General features: G+C 37.0%; 1 protein-coding gene across 1 annotated transcript in view; it reads right to left on the bottom strand.

The window, feature by feature from the left end:
* Window positions 1–20,108, bottom strand: part of tead1b (TEA domain family member 1b) — a 164,853-nt gene that overhangs the window by 93,107 nt on the left and 51,638 nt on the right. Inside the window, exon 3 of the mRNA NM_001435835.2 lies at window positions 13,187–13,439. Coding sequence (NP_001422764.1) covers window positions 13,187–13,388 — 202 coding nt within the window. The 5' untranslated portion in view covers window positions 13,389–13,439. The remainder of the gene's footprint in view (window positions 1–13,186; window positions 13,440–20,108) is intronic.

Raw genomic sequence — 20,108 nt, 5'->3', positions numbered from 1 at the left:
AACAGACCGCAAGGGATTATGGCCAAGCCTGGGCTGATGGGAATTGTAGTTTCCGGTACCTACCGTTCGCTTCATTCGCCTGGGCAAATTTTCTCAGAAGACCTATAGTTTTACCGAGTCATGCGACTACGGTAATATCGAAAAAAATTAATATTGCGGTATGACGGTATTTACAATACCGTTACATCCCTAATAAAAATAGTGTTTTATAAATCGTTCAAACTAGGGCTGTGCAATTAATCGAAAATCCGATTTCGATTTTGGCTTGTAACGATTATGAAAAACCATTAATCGAAATAAACGATTATTCCATCACATACCGCCCCCTTTCCAGTTGTACACAAGTGTTGCTGTGCAAAGCTCAGTTCCACGTGAAAATGACTAAAAGCCTGTGCTGTAATGTAACTTTTGCAGCACGGGATGCTCATCATTCATATTTTTAAAAGCGCAAAAGAGCACGTGCTGTTGTGTGTGTGCGCGCCGTGCTCAGCCTCGGACAGGTAGCGTGTGTGTTTGCGCACGCGCCGCGCTTGGCCTCGGACAGCAGAGCACACACACACACATCTAACGCCATCTTAATGAGTGCGCTTTGATGGTCAAATACATGCACATTTGTGTCAGAGCGCTGTGTTTAGTGATTATTCATATTAACCCTCATTTGTTTAATAAACACACAAGTTGAAAATGAAAAGACACGTGAAAGGGAAACCATATCATAGCCGCACTATTCTTAAAGTGATAGCGCGCAATATCCCTGCTGCTGCCGACTGTTTTTATTATTAATCAATAATAAAATCGAAAATACAGTGAAGATGCTTAAAGCACAGTTTAAACATAACAGATTTAATAACTCATTTCTAATAACTGATTTATTTTATTTTTGCTATGATGACAGTACATTATATTTTACTAGATATTTTTCAAGATACTAGTATTCTAGCTCCAGTATTCAGTTACACAAAGGCTTAATTAGGGTAAATAGGCAAGTCATTATATAACAGTAGTTTCTTCTGCAGACAATCAAAAATATATATTGCTTGAGGGGGCTAATAATATCGAGCTATTAAAATAGGTTTCAAAATATTTAAACCGGCTTTTATACTAGCTGAAATAAAACAAATAAGCCTTACTCCAGAAGAAAAAATATTATAGGAAATACTGTGAAAAAAATCTGTTAAACATCATTTGGGAAATATTTATATATAACAAAAAATTCACAGAAGGGCGAATAATTTTGACTTCAACTGATAATCGTTTTGAATAATCGTGATTACAATTATGACCAAAATAATCGTGATTAGGATTTTTCCCATAATCGAGCAGCCCTAGTTTAAACTGCATTTTTTTTAGTCTTTGGTCCAAACTGTAAAAAGAAAGGGGAAGGGGTAGGGGTACAAACATAGAATTGGGATTGGGCCTAAGCTTCACCATCTAATTTTTGCTAATAAACCAAACATCACCCAATCTGCACCAACTCACATCAACCAGCCAGCTTAGATTTTCCCCCAATCAATCCTTTAATACATTATAATTAGAAAGTACATAATCTTTTTTAAATAATCATGTTTTCATACATGAAGAACATTTTAATATAAATATATTTATATATAATAAATTTTAAACAAAAAGTGTGTAAAAACACCTCTCTGTGCTTTCCTTAAGCTTTCCGAAGCTTTTAATCTATTAAAATTATTTAAATGTCATGCTTTTAAGTTACATCAATAAATACCCTTGAAATGTTGAATAAAACTGAACTGCAAATATCCGAATCCCAATCAAAAATTTTAATGCAAATTCCACAACATATGCAAGATGTTAAATAAGTCTCTGATGTCACTAAAGTGTGTATGTAAAGTTTCAGCTCAAAATACTGCACAAATAACATTTTATAACTCTTTGAAACAGCACTTTTTAGGCTTTTATCCTAATTGTGCCATTTTGGTGACCGTCGCTTTAAAATAAAATGAGATGTGCGCTTACCAAAAGAGGGTGGAGCTACAAATGCCTATGTGTCTTAAACATGCTAATGAGGGAGAGATTGTCGCTAATTGGCGAGCTTTCGCCCACTGATGACACATACAAAAAGAGAATGCCAATCAAAGTGTTTGTGCAGACTGTTTTTATCAAGTGTGATTATACATGTTATGTAGTGTTTTATTTTTTTAAACAATGATATAAAAGAAAGGTTATTTGATTTGAAGTTAGTGAGTTTTTTTGTGTTGTTGTATGTGTTCTTTTTGGTGTGGTTCTCCTTCTCTCTTCTCTCGACAGGTTTTATTTTGAGTGTGCACAGTTGCGGTGAATCAGGGGCAGATACATTAGAACTTTAGAGCATGCTGGTGGAGTCCATTTAAACCGTGCTGAACGACAGAGTTGCAGAGTTGCCGCTCTCCCAGCTTGTTTGGTTTATTTGTGAGAATTTATGTTGTATTTGCTCGGCGATATTGTCGAATTTGACAATGAGTGTTTTTGACTTTTAAACTATTGAGACCAATGTACAGAGAAGAATGTGATGGTTAGTCGAACGGTAAGTAAGGCTCAATCCCAATTCTACCCCTTAGCCCTTTCCCCTTACCCCTCGTTTGGCTCGTTCACGTGAAGGGGTAGGGGTGTCCCAATTCTATTTAGCTTGAAGGCGTAGGGCTAAGGGGAAGGGCTAGATACCCCATTCGAACTGAGATTTTTCCGGACCTTACTCGAAACCAAGGGGTAATAAAACTTCCCCGAATACACCAGCCACAACTGCAGCATAGCTGCACCCGGAAGTAAGGAGATCCACAAATTAGTATTTATTGTCATCATTACGAATTTTTACAACAAACGATCACATGTTTTAATACATTTATAACTGCGTTCATGTTTTACCGTCATGCTTTAAAAAAAAGCTCTAAAATAAAACCCGCTAAATTTCGCAATCTATAGTCACTAATATTAACTCCTGTATAGTATTCCCGCAACATTCAATGTCACTCAATGGCTCTCACATCCCCTGTCAGAAGAGTCTAGTGGCTGGGAATGAGCTTTTTACAGTGTCTGCTATAATGTTAATGTTGTTTTTGTGTGATTATATAGATGTATATGGCCCCTTTACAAATGCACAGTAGTTACAAGCTTATTGCCACATTATACCATTATGATAACGTGATATACACCTTCAGTGAATTCCTGTAGATAAATACCAAAAAGAACACAACTGGAATTACTACAGCAGTCGCGATTGTCAATCTCATAAGAAGCAAGAGATCGATGACATATCTAGTACTGTCTAATTTTTTAGGGGTTAAATTTTGAATTCTTTCCCTTCACACTCTGTTTCAAGGGCCAAGGGGAAGGGATATAGAATTAGAACTAGAATCGGGATTGGGCCTATAGGTTGTTTAATTTGTTTTAATTTATGTACAGGTAAGAGGGTTTAAAACTTAGTTGTTGAGTTTTTGTTTGTTATTTTGGCTTTACCTCTGCAAGATATTTATGTCTCCTTTAAATTTAAATGTCAAATAAATTTGACTTTTTATGTTATTTATTTGGTCAATCATCTTCGTTGTTTTTTATTTTTTGAACGGGGGATCATTAATTTTAGAGGTGTCCTTAATTTCATTTCATTTTATTTATTGTTACAGGTCTGGCTTGCTTTGTGGAGCCATGCAAAGTTTAGAGTTCGTAACAATAAAAATGTACTATAATAGTTTTTTTTTTTTTTTTGTATATATTTACTATACTATATTTACAGATTGTCACCACACAACCCCTTATAAAAGTGATTTTTTTTCATAATAGGTCCCCTTTAACGAAGTTAGGCGCACTGTAAAATCCAACAGTCAACTTTATCAAATGAATTAAGTGTAGTTAACTCAAAATTTACTGAAAGCTAATTCTATACATTTGAAAAGTTTTGAACTCAGTGTTGAAGGTAATGAGTTAAATACCTCATTACTTCCACTTAAAGGGAGTAAGTTCACAGTACTCATATATTATTATTTATTTTTAACTCAAATGGTTTGTTGCAATCGGTTTCCTCAAACAGTTTGAGTTGCCGTAACTTAATGTGTTTTACAGTACTCGGATGGTTTGAGTTCTCTTCATTTATTGTGTTTTACTGTGCTCGAATGCGTCTTTTACTCAAATAGATTAAGTTCACAGTACTCATTAGGATTAGTTTTTGAACTTAAATGGCAATCTGTTTCCTGAAATAATTTGAGTTACCTTAATTTATTGGGTTTTGCAGTGCATAAATGCAAATAAAAGTAACAGCAAATTGAAAACCGAAGAATTCCAGCTCAGGAGCAAAGCCTGTTATGTCTGTTTTGTCTATGCCCACAACAGACATCCACAACAATCCAAAAGTCAAAATAAGCCTGTATAGAAAAGCGGCCCATTAACCGCATTCAATTCAGCTAAAAATGCCAATCAAGTGTGTTCCTCTAATTTGTCCCGGAACCCCACTGACAGACGCAGCCTCTTGTTTTGACAGTTGTAACGGCCCTGGTTAATGGTTGAGTGAGTGAGCGGGTCACAGTTCACGGTGTGATGGCTTTGGCACTAGGACCCAGTGACAGCTGCGGAGCTGAAAGACGACACTATACAAGAAGAGGGCAGCCGCAATCTGCTGCCTTCAGTGTCCCGCCAAACTTTCTGAAAGCCATTCAATGCTACTTTCAATGCTCAAATCTTATAGACGCCCTAAAAAAGAAGCTTTATGCTGGGTTTACACTGTGGCTGCACAACATATCGTCTCAGCATTGATATCACAATGTCTGAGTTGGGATTATATTGTTGAGTCATCGTAAAAAAAAAAAAAAAAAAAAAAAATAGAATGTTTTGGGGGGGTTTTTCCAATTTTTTTAGCTGTTAGTATAAGTATGTTAGTTTTTAAGGCTGATTTATACTTCTGCGTCAAGCCCACATGTGTGGTTCAGCGCAGCCTTCAAGCTGTCGCAAACCCCTCACCGTGGTAGACACTAACGCTGACATGCATCTAAAAATTCAACTACATGTCGCTACGATGCATAGCACAAGCTCTGTGATTGGTCTCATTTGCTTTTCTGCTCAGTTGGCCCTTCTCATTCGCTTCAGCTCAACCAATCTCACCTGCAGGGCAATGATAAAAACAAACGCTATTGGCTGTTTTTTTTAAAGGGGGTGAGGGGGGGCTTCTATTTGTCCCACCCTGTCTTTACATAGAGATTACATAGAGATTACTTTAAATTTCGAATAAGAAACACTTCATTTAAAGACCTGTGACTATGTAACATTTCAAGCACATTTAAACAAATAAACTATAACCTTTGTAGTTTTAACAAAAATTTATTTCATTTAATTATTTATACAATAAAGACAATGCAGTGTTATTTTTAATTGATTAATCAATCACTGGTTATTATAATTTGTATATATAATTATAATTTGCTTATTATATTTTATGAACATGTACTGTGAACATGTATATTTTCATTTTACTTATTGTATTGTCGTGCATATTACATTTCAAAATATGCTTCCGTAATGCAGAGACATTCACTAATTATGGAAATCAGGAAACCTGCTGTGTAATATCATTGTCATGTTTATCGAAATTCATGTTTGTTAGATAACATATTCGTATGTCCATGGTTCTCTATAATATAAATATTTAATTTTTTATTAATGTTTTTATTTAGTTTTTAAATGAATTATTGTAATTTTACATTATGACCAAATTAATTATCTTTTTATCGCCTCATACTCCAACTCTCATTTTAGGAAACCACCAAATACTTTATGTTTTGTCTGCTCAACTTTTCATTTGTAAATATACATCCTTTCCTGTCATTCAGACCTGCAACACAGGTGATGTCAACAGGTGATTTGAGCAGCATCCAAAAAAGTTCAGTCCTTTAGGAGCAAATGTAGACCGAGGATCGGCAGTTTGCCAACAAATACGAGAAAAAATTGTGGAAATGTTTTAAAAAATAAGTTCCTCAAAGAAAGAAGAACATTTGAATATTTCACCTTTAACAGTGCGTAACATAATTAAAAGATTGAAGGAGGCTGGAGAAATTTCAGTGCATAAAGAACAAGGCGCAAGCATAAGCTGAACAACCATGATCTCCAATCCCTTAGGTGGCACTGCATCAAGAATCCTCATCCATCTGTAAGCAATACCACCACATGGGCTCTAAAATACTTTAGCAAACCATTGTCAAGTACCACAATACATAGTAACATTTACAAATGTCAGTTAAAACTGCACTATGCCAAAAGGAAGCCCTATGTTAACAGTGTCCAGAAGTGCTGTCGACTTCTCTGGGCATCTCTAAAGGCAACTTTTTTATTTGCGTTTTCCATACTGTCCCAACTTTTTCTGATTTGGGGTTGTAGATTACGCCGACTACAAATCCTGTTATATAATTTGTAATCAGTAACTGAATGTGACTTTGAAGTAACCAACCCAACACTTACGGTAAACATATTTCTATATTCTTCTTGCAAAGTGTTTTCAATTATTGTGACATTAATTTCTTTGTTTATGCATATGAGGTATTATTTGTGAGCAAAAACCCTAAATTCCATGGCATGCAATCTGATAAATCAACATACGTTAACTGATTCCATGTTAAAATAACCTATTATTTGTCTGCCAAGAGGTTTACCAATACAAAACAATCTTGAGGTCTTCATTTGAGTAACTGAAACAATATGTATTAAAGCATCATGTCTAAACTCAGCTGCATGGCAGGGATTTGTGTAGTACAAGTCTGATTGGTCTACAGTAAGTGATCATCTGCTTGTAATATGCATTACATGTGCAACAATGCCGGCCAATGTGTGCTGCTTTTCTTGCCGTCTCTGCCTGTGGTCTGGAGGACTGTGAAACATTACTCTTGAGGCTTTGATGGACATCGCTGTTGAGTAAACATGCAACCGGACACCGCAAACAGCTGCTCAAACTGACCTCTAGTCAATCCCTGCACTCTCAGACGGGTTAGCACACGGGGGTTACGCTGTCAGGTGATGCCGGTGATATAATTTCCTGCTGGATCTAGATTGGATCGGATGCTATTTCCTTTGCCCAAATGATACACGGTAAAAAGTCATTAAAAATACAGCCATGATTTATTATGCTGATGTAAAAAAACTCTTGTTCTTAAAGGGATAGTTCACTTAAAATTGTAAATCTTATCATGAAGTCTCACTCATAACCTATTTGAGTTTCCTTCTGAACACAAAAGTAGTTCTTTTTGAAGAATGCTGGTTGAATTGCAGGATGCTCATTGACTTCCATAGTATTTGTTTTTACTAGGTTAGGCCAACACTAAACATCTTGGGTTATTTCAACCCAATTTTGGGTGTAATAGGGATTAACCCAACTGCAAGGTTAATTTTTTTAATGAAATTAATAGGAACATAGGGCGGCAAGGTGGCTCAGTGGTTAGAACTGTTACCTCACAGTAAGAAGGTCCCTGGTTCGAGTTTCTGCATGTTCTCCTGGTGTTCGGTTGTGTTTCCCCCACAGTCCAAAGACATGCCCTATAGGTGAATTGAATAGACTAAGGGTGCTTTCACAGCTGTAGTTCGCTTCATTTGGTCTGGACCAAGGGTAATAAATGATACATTGTTGCATTTTCTGCCACCTTTGGGTCGTTTTCACACCACACTGCTGGCTTTGGTCCGAACCAGATGAAACAAACCAAAATGCAGTCATCTGACAAAATCCACATCTCTCATTGGCCAGATGTTGTTGAACATATTTCCTAAACTGCTTATTGATTGGTCAGAATTCACATGCGGGAAAATGCCAGTGAACTCCCGCAAGAAAACAAAACCTTTTACTCTGGAGGGACGACTGCGCTGGCTGATTGTATCCCTGCTTTAGACAAACTATACATTACGAAAATGAAGCACGGCCACGGCTGGAAAACAGTGTTTAATGCATCGCTCGTCACTTCAGGAGGTAATTAATGTGAATTAATTTAGTTAAACTGCGACAGGGTCATCTTGTGTAAATATTACCAACGATCCATTAGGTAATGTTTTCCCCTCTCTCTCTCTCTCTGTTGGTAAAGCGCTGTCAACAAATATTTTCCCTCCATGTCCCATAATGCACAGCGCATCGGCCTACGGCAGCTGAATTAGTCCAAAACGCGCAGTACTTTTTGCGGTTGGACCTGTTTCAGTACGGATCATATTCTCCGTACGGTTACACTACGGTCAATTTAGCTAACCCAGTTCACCTACATCGCATGTCTTTGGACTGTGGGGGAAACCGGAGCACCCAGAGGAAACCCACGCGAACACGGGAGAACTCCACACAGAAATGCCAACTGACCTAGTCGAGGCTTGAACCAGTGACCTTCTTGCTGTGAGGCGATCGTGCAACCCACTGCGCCACCATGCAGCCTCAAAATAATCTTATTTTAAAGGAAGAACTAGATAATTAAGCTTACCCCATTGGCAGATTATTTATGACCTCACCTAATTTTTGACCAATGACTTCCTAAAACAAGACTGTATGTTTCAATTGTCTAGAAAATGCCTCTTGATTTAAGGATGTTTAGATATTTGGACTAGAAACGAGACTAGAAATCCCCATCCCAAAGTAGCTTAATAAAATGCGCACATTATTAAATTATAGTCAGAAAGAATTAAGGTCTTGAGTATACTGTGGACAGTACAGCAGTCAAGCATATACACAGTTTACCTGCAGTTCTACAATAATGTACTTTTAAAAAAGCGGTGTCTATTTATAATATACAGTTGCAATGAAAGTAATCGGATCGACAAAATAAATAGGAACAATTTATGTAAATTGGCTAGAAGACAGTTGCTGGTTCAAGTCCCTGCTGGGCCAGGTGGCATTTTTGTGTGGAGTTTGCATGTTCTCCCTGTGTCGTTGTGGGTGTCCTCTGGGTGCTCCGGTGTCCATCCACTGCCAAAAGACATGCGCTAAAGGTAAACTGGATGTACTAAACTGCCCGTAGTGTTTGCATGTGAATGTGAGAGTGTATGGGTGTTTCCCAATACTGGGTTGCAGCTGGAAGGGCACCCGCTGTGTAAAACTTATGCTGGATAAGTTGGCTGTTCGTTCCGCGGTGGCGACCCCTGATAAATAAAGGGACTCTGCTGAAGGAAAATTAATGAAATTTTCAATGAAGTGATCTGATCAACTAAACAATTAGGAACAACGTATGTATTGGGTGGTGGCGCGGTGGCTCAGTGGTTAGCACTGTCGCCTCGCAGCAAGAAGGTCGCTGGTTTAAGTCCCGGTTGGGTCAGTTGGCATTTCTGTGTGGAGTTTGCATGTGCTCCTTGTGTTGACATAAAAAAAAATGGCCATAGTTTATGAATGTGTGTGTGTGTGTGTGTGTGTGTGTATGTATTTCCCAGTAGTGGGTTGTGGCTAAAAGGACATCAGCTGCATAAAACATATGATGGAATAGTTGGCGGTCCATTCCGCTGTGGTGACCTTTGATTAATAAAGGCACTAAGTAGAAAATGAATGAATGAATGACTGACTGTATATAACTGTATATAATCAACAAAGAATCCAACACTCTTCAAAATATCCTGAACTCAACTATACATCCCACACTTGGACTTGACCACTCAAATTGGGCCCATCAAACCTATTTTCACGCTCCAATCCTTTACAGAGAAATCGAATGACAGTAGGTTGAGGGGTGTTACGATGTGGTCCAACCGTTTTTTTGGTAGTGGCAGCTGAGAGGCTTTGCTCCTGCTTCTCAACTTTACATTTGATTTGGCCGGAGGGGTCACATGACAGCTGCAAACCAATGCCCCGAGGGCCTTCTGCTTTCACTTGACACTGACAAGCTGTGAGGGACTCCAACACCGGCCGACAGAAAATATTCCCTCTTTCCATGACATCACCCAGGCAGGAATGGAGGGGAAGGGGAGGAGGGTGGCAGCGGGAGGAGGAGGAGGGGGTGGCACAGCTGGTGACAGCCGCAGTACCATCTGCTCCTGACTAATAGTTCATGCTGCTTTACTTACACTCCCACTACTCAACATGGAGACTGCCAAGACTTTGGAGATTCCTGATTGACAATGACTCTCATCTTTTCCAGCCTTTCGGTCTTATTCCTCCGAGCCCACAGTTTTCACTTCTCACCTCCAGCGATCGCCTCAGGGACCGATCCAAGGACTCCGAGTATTGAGGCAACGTCCAAGAGACTTGTGTTGTTGCCTCGTAATGTGACATTTACAAGTCATCTTAACCAGGCGCAACATCACAACTTTCCAATAATAAGTCATGTATAATTTCAAAGGAAAAGTCAAATATTTATTGCCAAAAATTCGATTAATATACTGAAAAATATTAGCGCTGGATGAGATAAAAAAATGTTCAGAAATTATGAAAGTTACACTGTAAAAAAAAGCTGCACTTCACACAATCGATTTGTGTTAGGACAGCAATTAAGGAATTAACTGTAACTCATGGCCTGTGTCCACTGAGTGGTACAGTACGATACGGTACGGTACAGATCACCTTTATGAGGCTTGCGTTTCCACTGCCAAAAGGGTACCTTGGGCCTGGTGTAGGACAGAAAGTTTGAGACGACGTCATTTTTACTCAAGGAAATGTCAAAGTAAAGGCTCGTAAACACCGGGACACTTTTCTTTTGCGTTTATCGTCAGTGTTTTACAAGACGTTTTTCCGGATTTAAACCCAAGCGATTTTCACTGGCGTCGAGCAGGAGAGTGCAAAATCACTTTTTGACGTTATATGGCGCTACTCAACTTTAAGCTAGAGCTGCACGATTCTGGCTAAAATGAGAATCGTGATTTTTTTTGCTCAAAATAAAGATCACGATTCTGTAGATATAGAAATATAATTTTTTCTCAAACATATGGTAAAACAACAATAATAATATTATGTGTGGGTCTACTAGCTTCTATAAATAATTCTATTCTACTTATAATAAATCTGATGTTTAATTATTATATTTGAGATATATGCTTGCAATGTGTCATTGACAACATTATAAGACCATTTTATTCACTGGTAAATTCATTTGTCATTATCAGATTATATTCAACATTATATAGGCTAGAGTAGTTATACTGACACTGTAAACATTTATTTTCATGCACAACTGTGTGTTCACTATGAAAGAAAAAACCTCAAATGCTTGTCGTAATCATAACTCTAAAATGCGATATGATCATTTAAATGACGTGCACACTTTCGGTTTAATTTTGACTGCTAAGTGCTTGTTCATACTTCACATGCGGCGCCCAAACGATCACTCTGTGCCACAAACTGATTATTATATACAACTGTATTACCTGTTATTCGCAGCCTGCGCAGGTTCTGTTCACTAAAGTAGACGCGCGCATCTATCAAGTAGCGCGTGCACCCGCCCTCTCGGTCAGCAGCTCACGTCACGTGTGATTTCCTGGCCGCGAATACATCATTATATAAAAACAGAAATGACATTTTGGGGATGAATTATACCTTAGAAATACAGTATGTGACTCTTTCAACATCATTTGGAGGCATCCATGTCGCTGAGCAATGTATGTGAAGCAATGAAAAGACTCGTGCAGCCGCCTTTTCCTCTCTCCTGAACTTGAAAATATGATTGGCAGAATCGTAGAAATGCTAAATTAAGATCGTCTAGGGGGTCGAATCAAGGTCGCGATCTTTTTACGATTAATTGTGCAGCTCTACTTTAAGCTCCATTATTTTACTGCACAACACTCTGTGTTTCGCTATTAAAGAAAAAACAAATCAGATGCTTGTCGTAATCATAACTCTAAAATGCGATATGATCATTTAAATGATGTGTGCGCTTTCGGTTTCACTTTCACTGCAAAGTGCGCTCGTGTCAGGGTTGGCATCACTTTGGGAGAAAAAAAAATTAATAGCCCCAACTTTTTATTTTTTCCACAATTTCTGGTAATGGAGAGAACATTTTTTTTTCAACACATTTCTAAACATAATAGTTTTAATAACTCATTTCTAATCGCTGATTTATTTTATCTTTGCCATGATGATAAATAATATTTGACTAGTTATTTTTCAAGACACTTCTATACAGCTTAAAGTGACATTTAAAGGCTTAATTGGTTTAACTAGGCAGGTTAGGGTAATTAGGCACTTTATTTTATAACAATGGTTTGTTTTGTAGACTATCGAAAAAAATATTGCTTGAAGGAGCTAATAATATTGGCCTTAAAATGGCTTTTAAAAAATTTAAATCAGCTTTTTTTCTAGCCGAAATAAAACAAACAAGACTTTCTCCAGACGAAAAAATATTATCAGACATACTGTGAAAATGTTCTTGATCTGTTAAACATTATTTGGGAAATATTCAAAAACAAAACAAAAAATCAAAGGGGGTTAATAATTCTTTTTTGTGTATTTTATCCTTGACAGTTTTTGAAATATGTATCAGTCAGTCTTATTTGACTAGTTTGTTTATTGTTTAAAATATTGCCAAATTAAACAAACAAAATACTGTATGAGAATATATTATTTCAACATTACAAATAAGGAAATCATTCATCCTCTTTCAGCTTAGTCCCTGATATATCAGAGGCCAACTATCACAGCATATGTTTTATGCAGCGGATGCCCTTCCAGCCGCAACCCAGTACAGGGAAACACCAAAACACACTTGCATTCACCCACACACACTCCTACATTAAGGCCAATTCTGTGCACCCAATTCACAAATGCCAGCTGGCCCAGCCGGGACTCGAATCAGCAAACTTCTTACAGTGAGGTGACAATTCTATCCACTGAGCCATCATGCCACTCTTGTATACAAATATACTGTATAAATGTCCTTCTACAAATGTGAGTAGCAGGGACATTTAACCTAGTAGAGTTAATAGTGAAATATGAAACTTATTTTTGTTTAATAACTCTGTTGCTTGGAATGCGTTACCCAGAAGTATTACAGAAATTAAAGTTGCTAGTATTTTTAGAAGTGAAGTTAAAAAAAAAATAACAAAAATGGGTCTTTCCGTTAAACAGAAATATACAGGGGGCTAATAATTCATGAGGGCTTATAATTCTGACTTCAACTGTATAAGCACAAACATATTTTTGTAGAGCATCCTATAGGAAACATGAACTTAAAAGAGAGATCTGTGAGGTGTGTACTCATTTATGCTGAGCACTGTAAACCATTTTTAGGAAGGAAGCAGCAGTATGTTGGAAGAAGCACAGTGTTCTTACCATACATCTTTCCTTCATCTGAGAGGATAATTTTGCGGCGTCCACAGGGCGGGTAGATGGCCAGCGCCTCCTGGAAGCTCTGCTCTATGTCAGGGCTCCACACCCCCTCAGCATCATTGTCGATGGGCTTGTCTGCCGAGTCGCTCATCCTCTCGATGTCTTCGGCAGAGCTCTCGCTGCCGCTCCAGCTGCTGGGATCAATGGTGGCGGTTGAGACCTCCAAGCCGAAGCCTGGAGCAGACTAGGGTGAATCCTGGAGGTGACAAGAAACAAACACAGAGTTGTGGTTACTCGCTATACCTAATAAATACCATCAGTGGTATTTCAGGTACAGTTGAAGTCAGAATTATTCGCCCCCCTTTGATTTTTTTTTCTTTTTTTAATATTTCCCAAATTATGTTTAACAGAGCAAGGAAATTTTCACAGTATGTCTGATAATATTTTTTCTGCTGGAGAAAGTCGTATTTGTTTTATTTTGGCTAGAATAAAAGCAGTTATTAATTTTTTAAACACCATTTTAAGGACAAAATGATTAGCCCCTTTAAGCAAAAATTTTTTTCAATAGTCTACAGAACAAACCATCCTTATACAATAACTTGCCTAATTACCCTAACCTGCCTAGTTAACCTAATTAACCTAGTTAAGCCTTTAAAAGTCACTTTAAGCAGTATAAAAGTGTCTTAAAAAATATCTAGTCAAATATTATTTACTGTCATCACGGCAAAGATCAAATAAATCAATTATTAGAGATGAGTTATTAAAACTATTATGTTTAGAAATGTGTTGAAAAAGATTTCTCTCCGTTAAACAGACATTGGGGACAAAAATAAACACGGGGGCTAATAATTTAGACTTCAACTGTATATGAAAAATATCCGAATGAAAAATAAATACAATTTATGCGATATTGTTGTTGAGTATTGCGATAACGATATTTCTTATGATATAAGAAATATGTCAAGAAACATGCTATTTTATGATCATTTTAATGATATTAAAATAAACAGATAAAAGACATGATTTAGATTTAATTCACTCTATTTCCACTAAGGAAATGTAAAAAACTGTGTCAAGATGCAAACATTTAGTCTTCAAAACACTGTGAATTAGTGAAACCTCTTCATATTCTGATTCTGACTGACAGTTGTCAATTTCCCCGTCTTGACTCCCACCATAAGTATGTTTTACTTTCGTTTTCAAACTTGCGCTTGTATGTAAGAAAGTTATCACAATTCGATGAAGTTGAACACTTTACTGTGAATTCAAGTGAGTTTAGATGTTAAACAATTCGCTGTGCACATTTCTCACAGCCCCTTGCGCTGATTTTTACTTTCATTTTCAAATTTTGATTTGAAAGGTTGTTTGAAACAGTTTGTTTGTAAAAATATTATTTTAATTTGATAAAGTTAAACCCTTTGCTGTGAATTTGAGTCAGTTTAAATGATACACATTTCGCTATACACATTTCTAACAGCCTCTTGCACGACTTTTTACTTTCATTTTCAAATTTGCGGTTTTATGTAAAAATGTTATTTTAATTCGATTCCTATTCCTGACTGGTTGAGAATCTATAAAAAATATGTAATGGTTTAAGTGAGATTTAGATGTTACGCAAATCACGATGCACATTTTGAAGCAGGGGTGCTGCAAGTTAATTTTGCTTTTGAAGTTTTGATCATGAGTTCTCTATGTATAGACAGCGACAGTGCTGCGTGAACAGCATTTCCAACCTACTGTAAATGTAAGATGTCTGGCAGACAATATTGCTATGCTGATATTTATTAAGAGTAAAAAATGCAAGGAAAAAGCACAGTCAAATCCCAAGTTTGATCATTTAAAGATAACTCATTTGCTATATATATGTATGTATTTATATATTTGATTTTGAGCTTTGTTTTTCAATTCCAGTTTACTTTTGTCATGACAAAAGTTTTTATTATTTATTTCAAAATCATGATGTGAAACCGATAATGTGAATTGTATTGCATGATATTGCAGTTGAGTGAATCATTACATCCCTAATAATCAGGTAATAAGCATGCATTAAGAAAGTATATAAAAGTCAATTTCAATAAAATGCTAATTTTAGAAAGCCTGAATCCTTCCTAACAGCAACTTTTCCAGTTTCCAGCCCTGAGCTTTGGCCACGGCTCCAAATCACCCCATAAATCGGGGTCATAAACCATAAGAATGCAATTTCCTCTTGAAAATGTAATATTCTCCACCCAACTTCGCGTGAACCATTAAGGATGTCCAACGCCAAGCACCTCCGAAAAACTCATGAGCATTCTTGAAGACTTTCTCCACCTCTTCCCCCCCAGCCTCCCGACAGCTTCCTCTCTCCGTGCCTGCTTCCATTCAGGCAGCACAAGCTGTTGTGATGTGGGACTAGCAGCATATGTTTCTTCTAGAATATCAGTTCACGAGGGGGGAAGGGAGCAGGCTTTTTGGAAAAAAAAAAGAAAGGGGGGGGGACGCTTTGGGAGAGTGGAGGGAGCTGTTACTGAATTCCGTGTTTGTATGCTGAATGCTGACACTGCAGAACAGACTCGCAAACTGATGAGAGAGGGGAAAAAAAAGCCTCCCCTTTTCTGACCACTAAATGGTTTGGGCCTTCGTGCTCTCTCTCCCCCCCTCCAACTGAACTGAATAATGAACTACGCTGGTAATCACTTCCAGCGCTGCTACAAACATAATGTGGTTGTTTCCGCGCAGTACCTCATCTTGGAACCGCATTTTCCCCCCACTGTCAGATATACAAACTGTTTAAAGATGGCCAGTTTGAGGGGAACGCTCGGGAGCTCGGTATAGATAAACATGTTTACTTCGGCTATCCTTGCAGTGTTGGCTGCCACACGCTAACTGAAAGCCTCCTTGAAAAATGGCTGCCATTGGTCCCTCGGCCACACATGGCCTACTTAAGAGCAGAAGCAAAGGCCGATGTCTCAAAATACCAATAACAAGAGAGTGTGGTTATAAAGTAAATTGAAATAGTCTCCGAGTGGTAGATTTTTTGTTTAGCATTTGCTGCATGATGAAAAAAAAGTTGTGTGAGTGATATGAGCTTAAAAAAAAGGCATACACTGTACAAAATATCTGTAAACTAGCTAAATTAGTTTTACGTATTTTGTTACTTATGTTTTTATTTTTCCCCCATTTATTTATGCTTTTGAATCGCATTATGGAGAGCTTTCTTCTTCTTAAAAAGTAGGAAAACGTGACTTTCATTGACATTTTTAATAGTTAAAAAATTGGTGTTGTATATTACAGTACAAAATCTTGTCAGTACATTTTCTGTATTTTTACAGATTTAATTCTCCATCCATTTTTTCTTATGCATTTTATTATTTCAAACCACTAAAATGTCAATAAACATAATTTTGTTAAACTGCAGAGCTGAATTTCCATTTCATAAGTTGACAGAGCAGAGATGCAATTCAAAAACGTAAATAAACGGAAAACATTAAATACGTAAACTGTTAATTAGGGGTGTAACGGATCACAGTTGACACGTATGGATCACAACCCACGATTCGGAACACATGTGACCCGTGAATGAATACTTTTTACGATTAATACTTTACTAAATAACGATCGCAGAGAGATCGCTTCATGCATCATTCAAATCACATGTATGAAAGCATTTAGGCTTTCCTGTAAAATGTAATGATGACGGAAGAAGTTGTGGTAGGTTATTCTGGATGTTGTTAGTTTCTCAAGTTATTAAAGGTGTTTTCTGTTATTACTTGTTTAGCCTGCATTAACGCATTCAGTGTAAAGCTGCACAATTAATCACTAAAAGATCAGGATCTCAACACCCACGCAACATAAATTATACATGATGGTGATTTGCATATGTTTATTAATCCTTCGAATCGCTGCATTAAAAAAAATCAATAAAGAGATTGAGTTTTTAGGTTACAAACTGTCAAATAACACAGAAGTACTGGTATGGTAGTTTATAGTTAGATAAAACCACTGATGTTTATGGTAATGTTAAAAATGCCATCATATGCATTTAACGATGCTTAAAAATGAAAGTTGTAGGCAGCAATTAGGTTATTTAACCAATAGGTGGCAACAACCAGCCATCAAAAATATGCCACTGAATAATTATTCAAAACTGACACATATAGCAACGAAACAATGTTTTATGATTAAATAAATAAATCATTAATTGAAAATGAAACTAAAGATAATTATGGGGTGTACAAATTACGTTAGATTTCAACATTTAGCGTTATCAGCAACAGTAGAGGTAACAGTGAATTTTTCACCCTACTGAATATTTTACAGTTTATTTTTATTCAGCTGACTATTTTTTCATTTTATTTTTTATAAAATGACAGGTTCTAGGTTCTGTTTGTTAAAACCAAAAGTGTCTTGCTGTACTGTTTTTGTAATAAATGCAAAGCAAATTACATTTGTCTCCTCCCCTTTCGGCTGATCCAAAAAATGGTCCTAAAACGGGACTAAAAAACTATAACGTGATCCAAACCATGAGATTTGTGATGCATTACACCACTACAGTTAATTAACAGATATTTTTTACAGTGTAGTTTATAATAACATTAGTCAAATATTATTGCTGATCTCAAATATATGCTTTTATGAATGATAATATCTGCATTGGGATTTACCTTAAATGGACATCATTGAATTATAAGACTTTGATTGTCATTTTGTGATTGACATGCTTTTCAACAAATATGTTTTCAGCTAACCTTTGGACAAGACAAGATAATCTGTGATGTTTCACTTCAAAAAAATTTGTAAGAAAGTGGCAAGAAGGCAAAGATCTGCTATTGACCTTTTTTTTTTGATGTAAGAGCGGGAACAGTCTTTGGACCTTTATTGGCTCGAGACTTTGTTTTCGAGAATTGATTTTTAGGTGTAAAAAACAGCTCATGATTCTGCTTGATGTAGTAAACTGGTATTTTGTAATGATATTATATATATATATATATGGAGTAGTTTGACCATTTTCTGCCATTGGTTATTTCTAGTCATTTCTTTGCAATTGAATGGCATAGCTTACTTCTGATTTACAGAATAAGGTAAACTTTCAAATGACAGTAAACAAAATATGACAATTTCTTCTCGTTTCTTCAAACCTTAACCTTTATGAGTTCATGTTTTTTTTCTATTGAACACAAATCAAGATATTTTAAAACATGATGATAGCCAGCAGCCATTGACATCCATAGTTGGATGGAAAAATACTATGGAAGTCATGGCTACAGGTTTCCATTCATTCATTCATTAATTTTCCTTCAGCTTAGTCTCTCATTCATCAGGGGTCACCACAGCAGAATGAACTCTCAACTATTACAGCATATGTTTTACGCAGCGGATGCCCTTCCAGCCGCAACCCAGCACTAGGAAACACTATATTACTAGGATATGGCCGGTAAAAAATAAATCAAATTATACCACACAAAATGATCAGCAGCGTAAATGTAAAACAAATTCCATTCCAGAATCAAAATGCATGAAATATGAAGGAAAACACTGCACAAACGTGTCTCGAACACATCCTGTACAATCAGAAATAATAAGAAAAATGCTAAATATTTCACAGAGTATTCAATTTCCAGACACTCGTGTCTCTCGAAATGACTAAAAGAATAACACCAGGAGTAGGCTATTATTGACAGTAACTTTAATCAAAACTGAAAATAACAGCAGCTGTCAGCCCGTCACCGTAATGCATACATGGAATACCGTACATACAGCTCGGTATTCAATGTAGACATGCACTTGAGTGAAGTGTATGACTGCTGCATTTTTGGTTTGCGTCTTTTGCAGCATTAAACAACATTCTTATAAAAAAAGCCTATCAATTCCATGCAAAATCAAAATTTACTTTGTTTATTTTGCAGCTCACATTGTTATTCTTAAGGTGAATAATTAATCTGTGCAAGTTAATCTACTGAAAACAAAAAATTCATGTTTTGGCAATCTTCAATGAACGTCTGACCGTTTGGTTTTACCTTTGGAGTGGCAGTTTTTCTGTCGACGTTACCATAGTGACTGCATATTAATATTCCTTCTTACCATTAATTTTGTTACGCTCCCTATTAGGGTTGGGCTGATAGACGATGCCATCGTTCATTGCCGATGGCCGACAGACACCACAATGCTGAGCGGGCATCGCAATCCATCGCCCCGCCCCAGTTGCAAATCTGCTCGTGAAAAATACACACTCAGGCCCTGTTTACACTAATACTTCTTAGTTTTCAAATGTCATTTTAGAACGAAAACAATCTGGCATTTCACCTAGCATTTCTGAGCAGCCCTCCTTCCACACTACTAGTGAAAACGCACATCACGTGACCACACACACACAGGCTCAGACACAGACGCACACACACTGTCATGCGTTCGAGACAACGGGTCCAGGCAGTCAGCGGGTCAGCAGACTGGATCAATCTTTCGCTTTCATGCTTGTACTTAGTTATTTTAGTGTAAACTTTAGATGCTGTTGGTTGGTTCCTGTTGGTTGTGCACCTTTTTTTACCAACCAAGTTTGTCGACGGCATTATAACGACACAGATCACTCTTCCTATTCACGCCTATCCACAAGTCCTGCGGAAAAAGTGATTGACAGGTGGTAATTATGTGTGTAACTTACTTTATTCATTTATGATTTGGTTATGGGTAAAACAAAGACCATGCGGGTCAGGTAGTTAAAACGGTAACGTTAGGCTACAAATAATGAATTCGTTATGAATTAATTAATTATTCATAATTACTTCAACGCTGCCAATGATGACAATGCCATCGTCCATCGTGATGTTTCACATTGGACATTGTTCGATGCCAAATTGTTCGACATCACCCAATTCTTCAACCCTACTCATTGTTTCATCAATAAACTGAAATAAAAGTGTTAGCTACTTCCAGTTCGCATGAACTTTAA

Source organism: Danio rerio, chromosome 7, assembly GCF_052040795.2.
Source record: "Danio rerio strain M-AB ecotype USA chromosome 7, GRCz13ab, whole genome shotgun sequence".
Lineage (NCBI taxonomy): Eukaryota > Metazoa > Chordata > Actinopteri > Cypriniformes > Danionidae > Danio > Danio rerio.
This window is presented reverse-complemented; position numbering and strand designations above follow the sequence as displayed.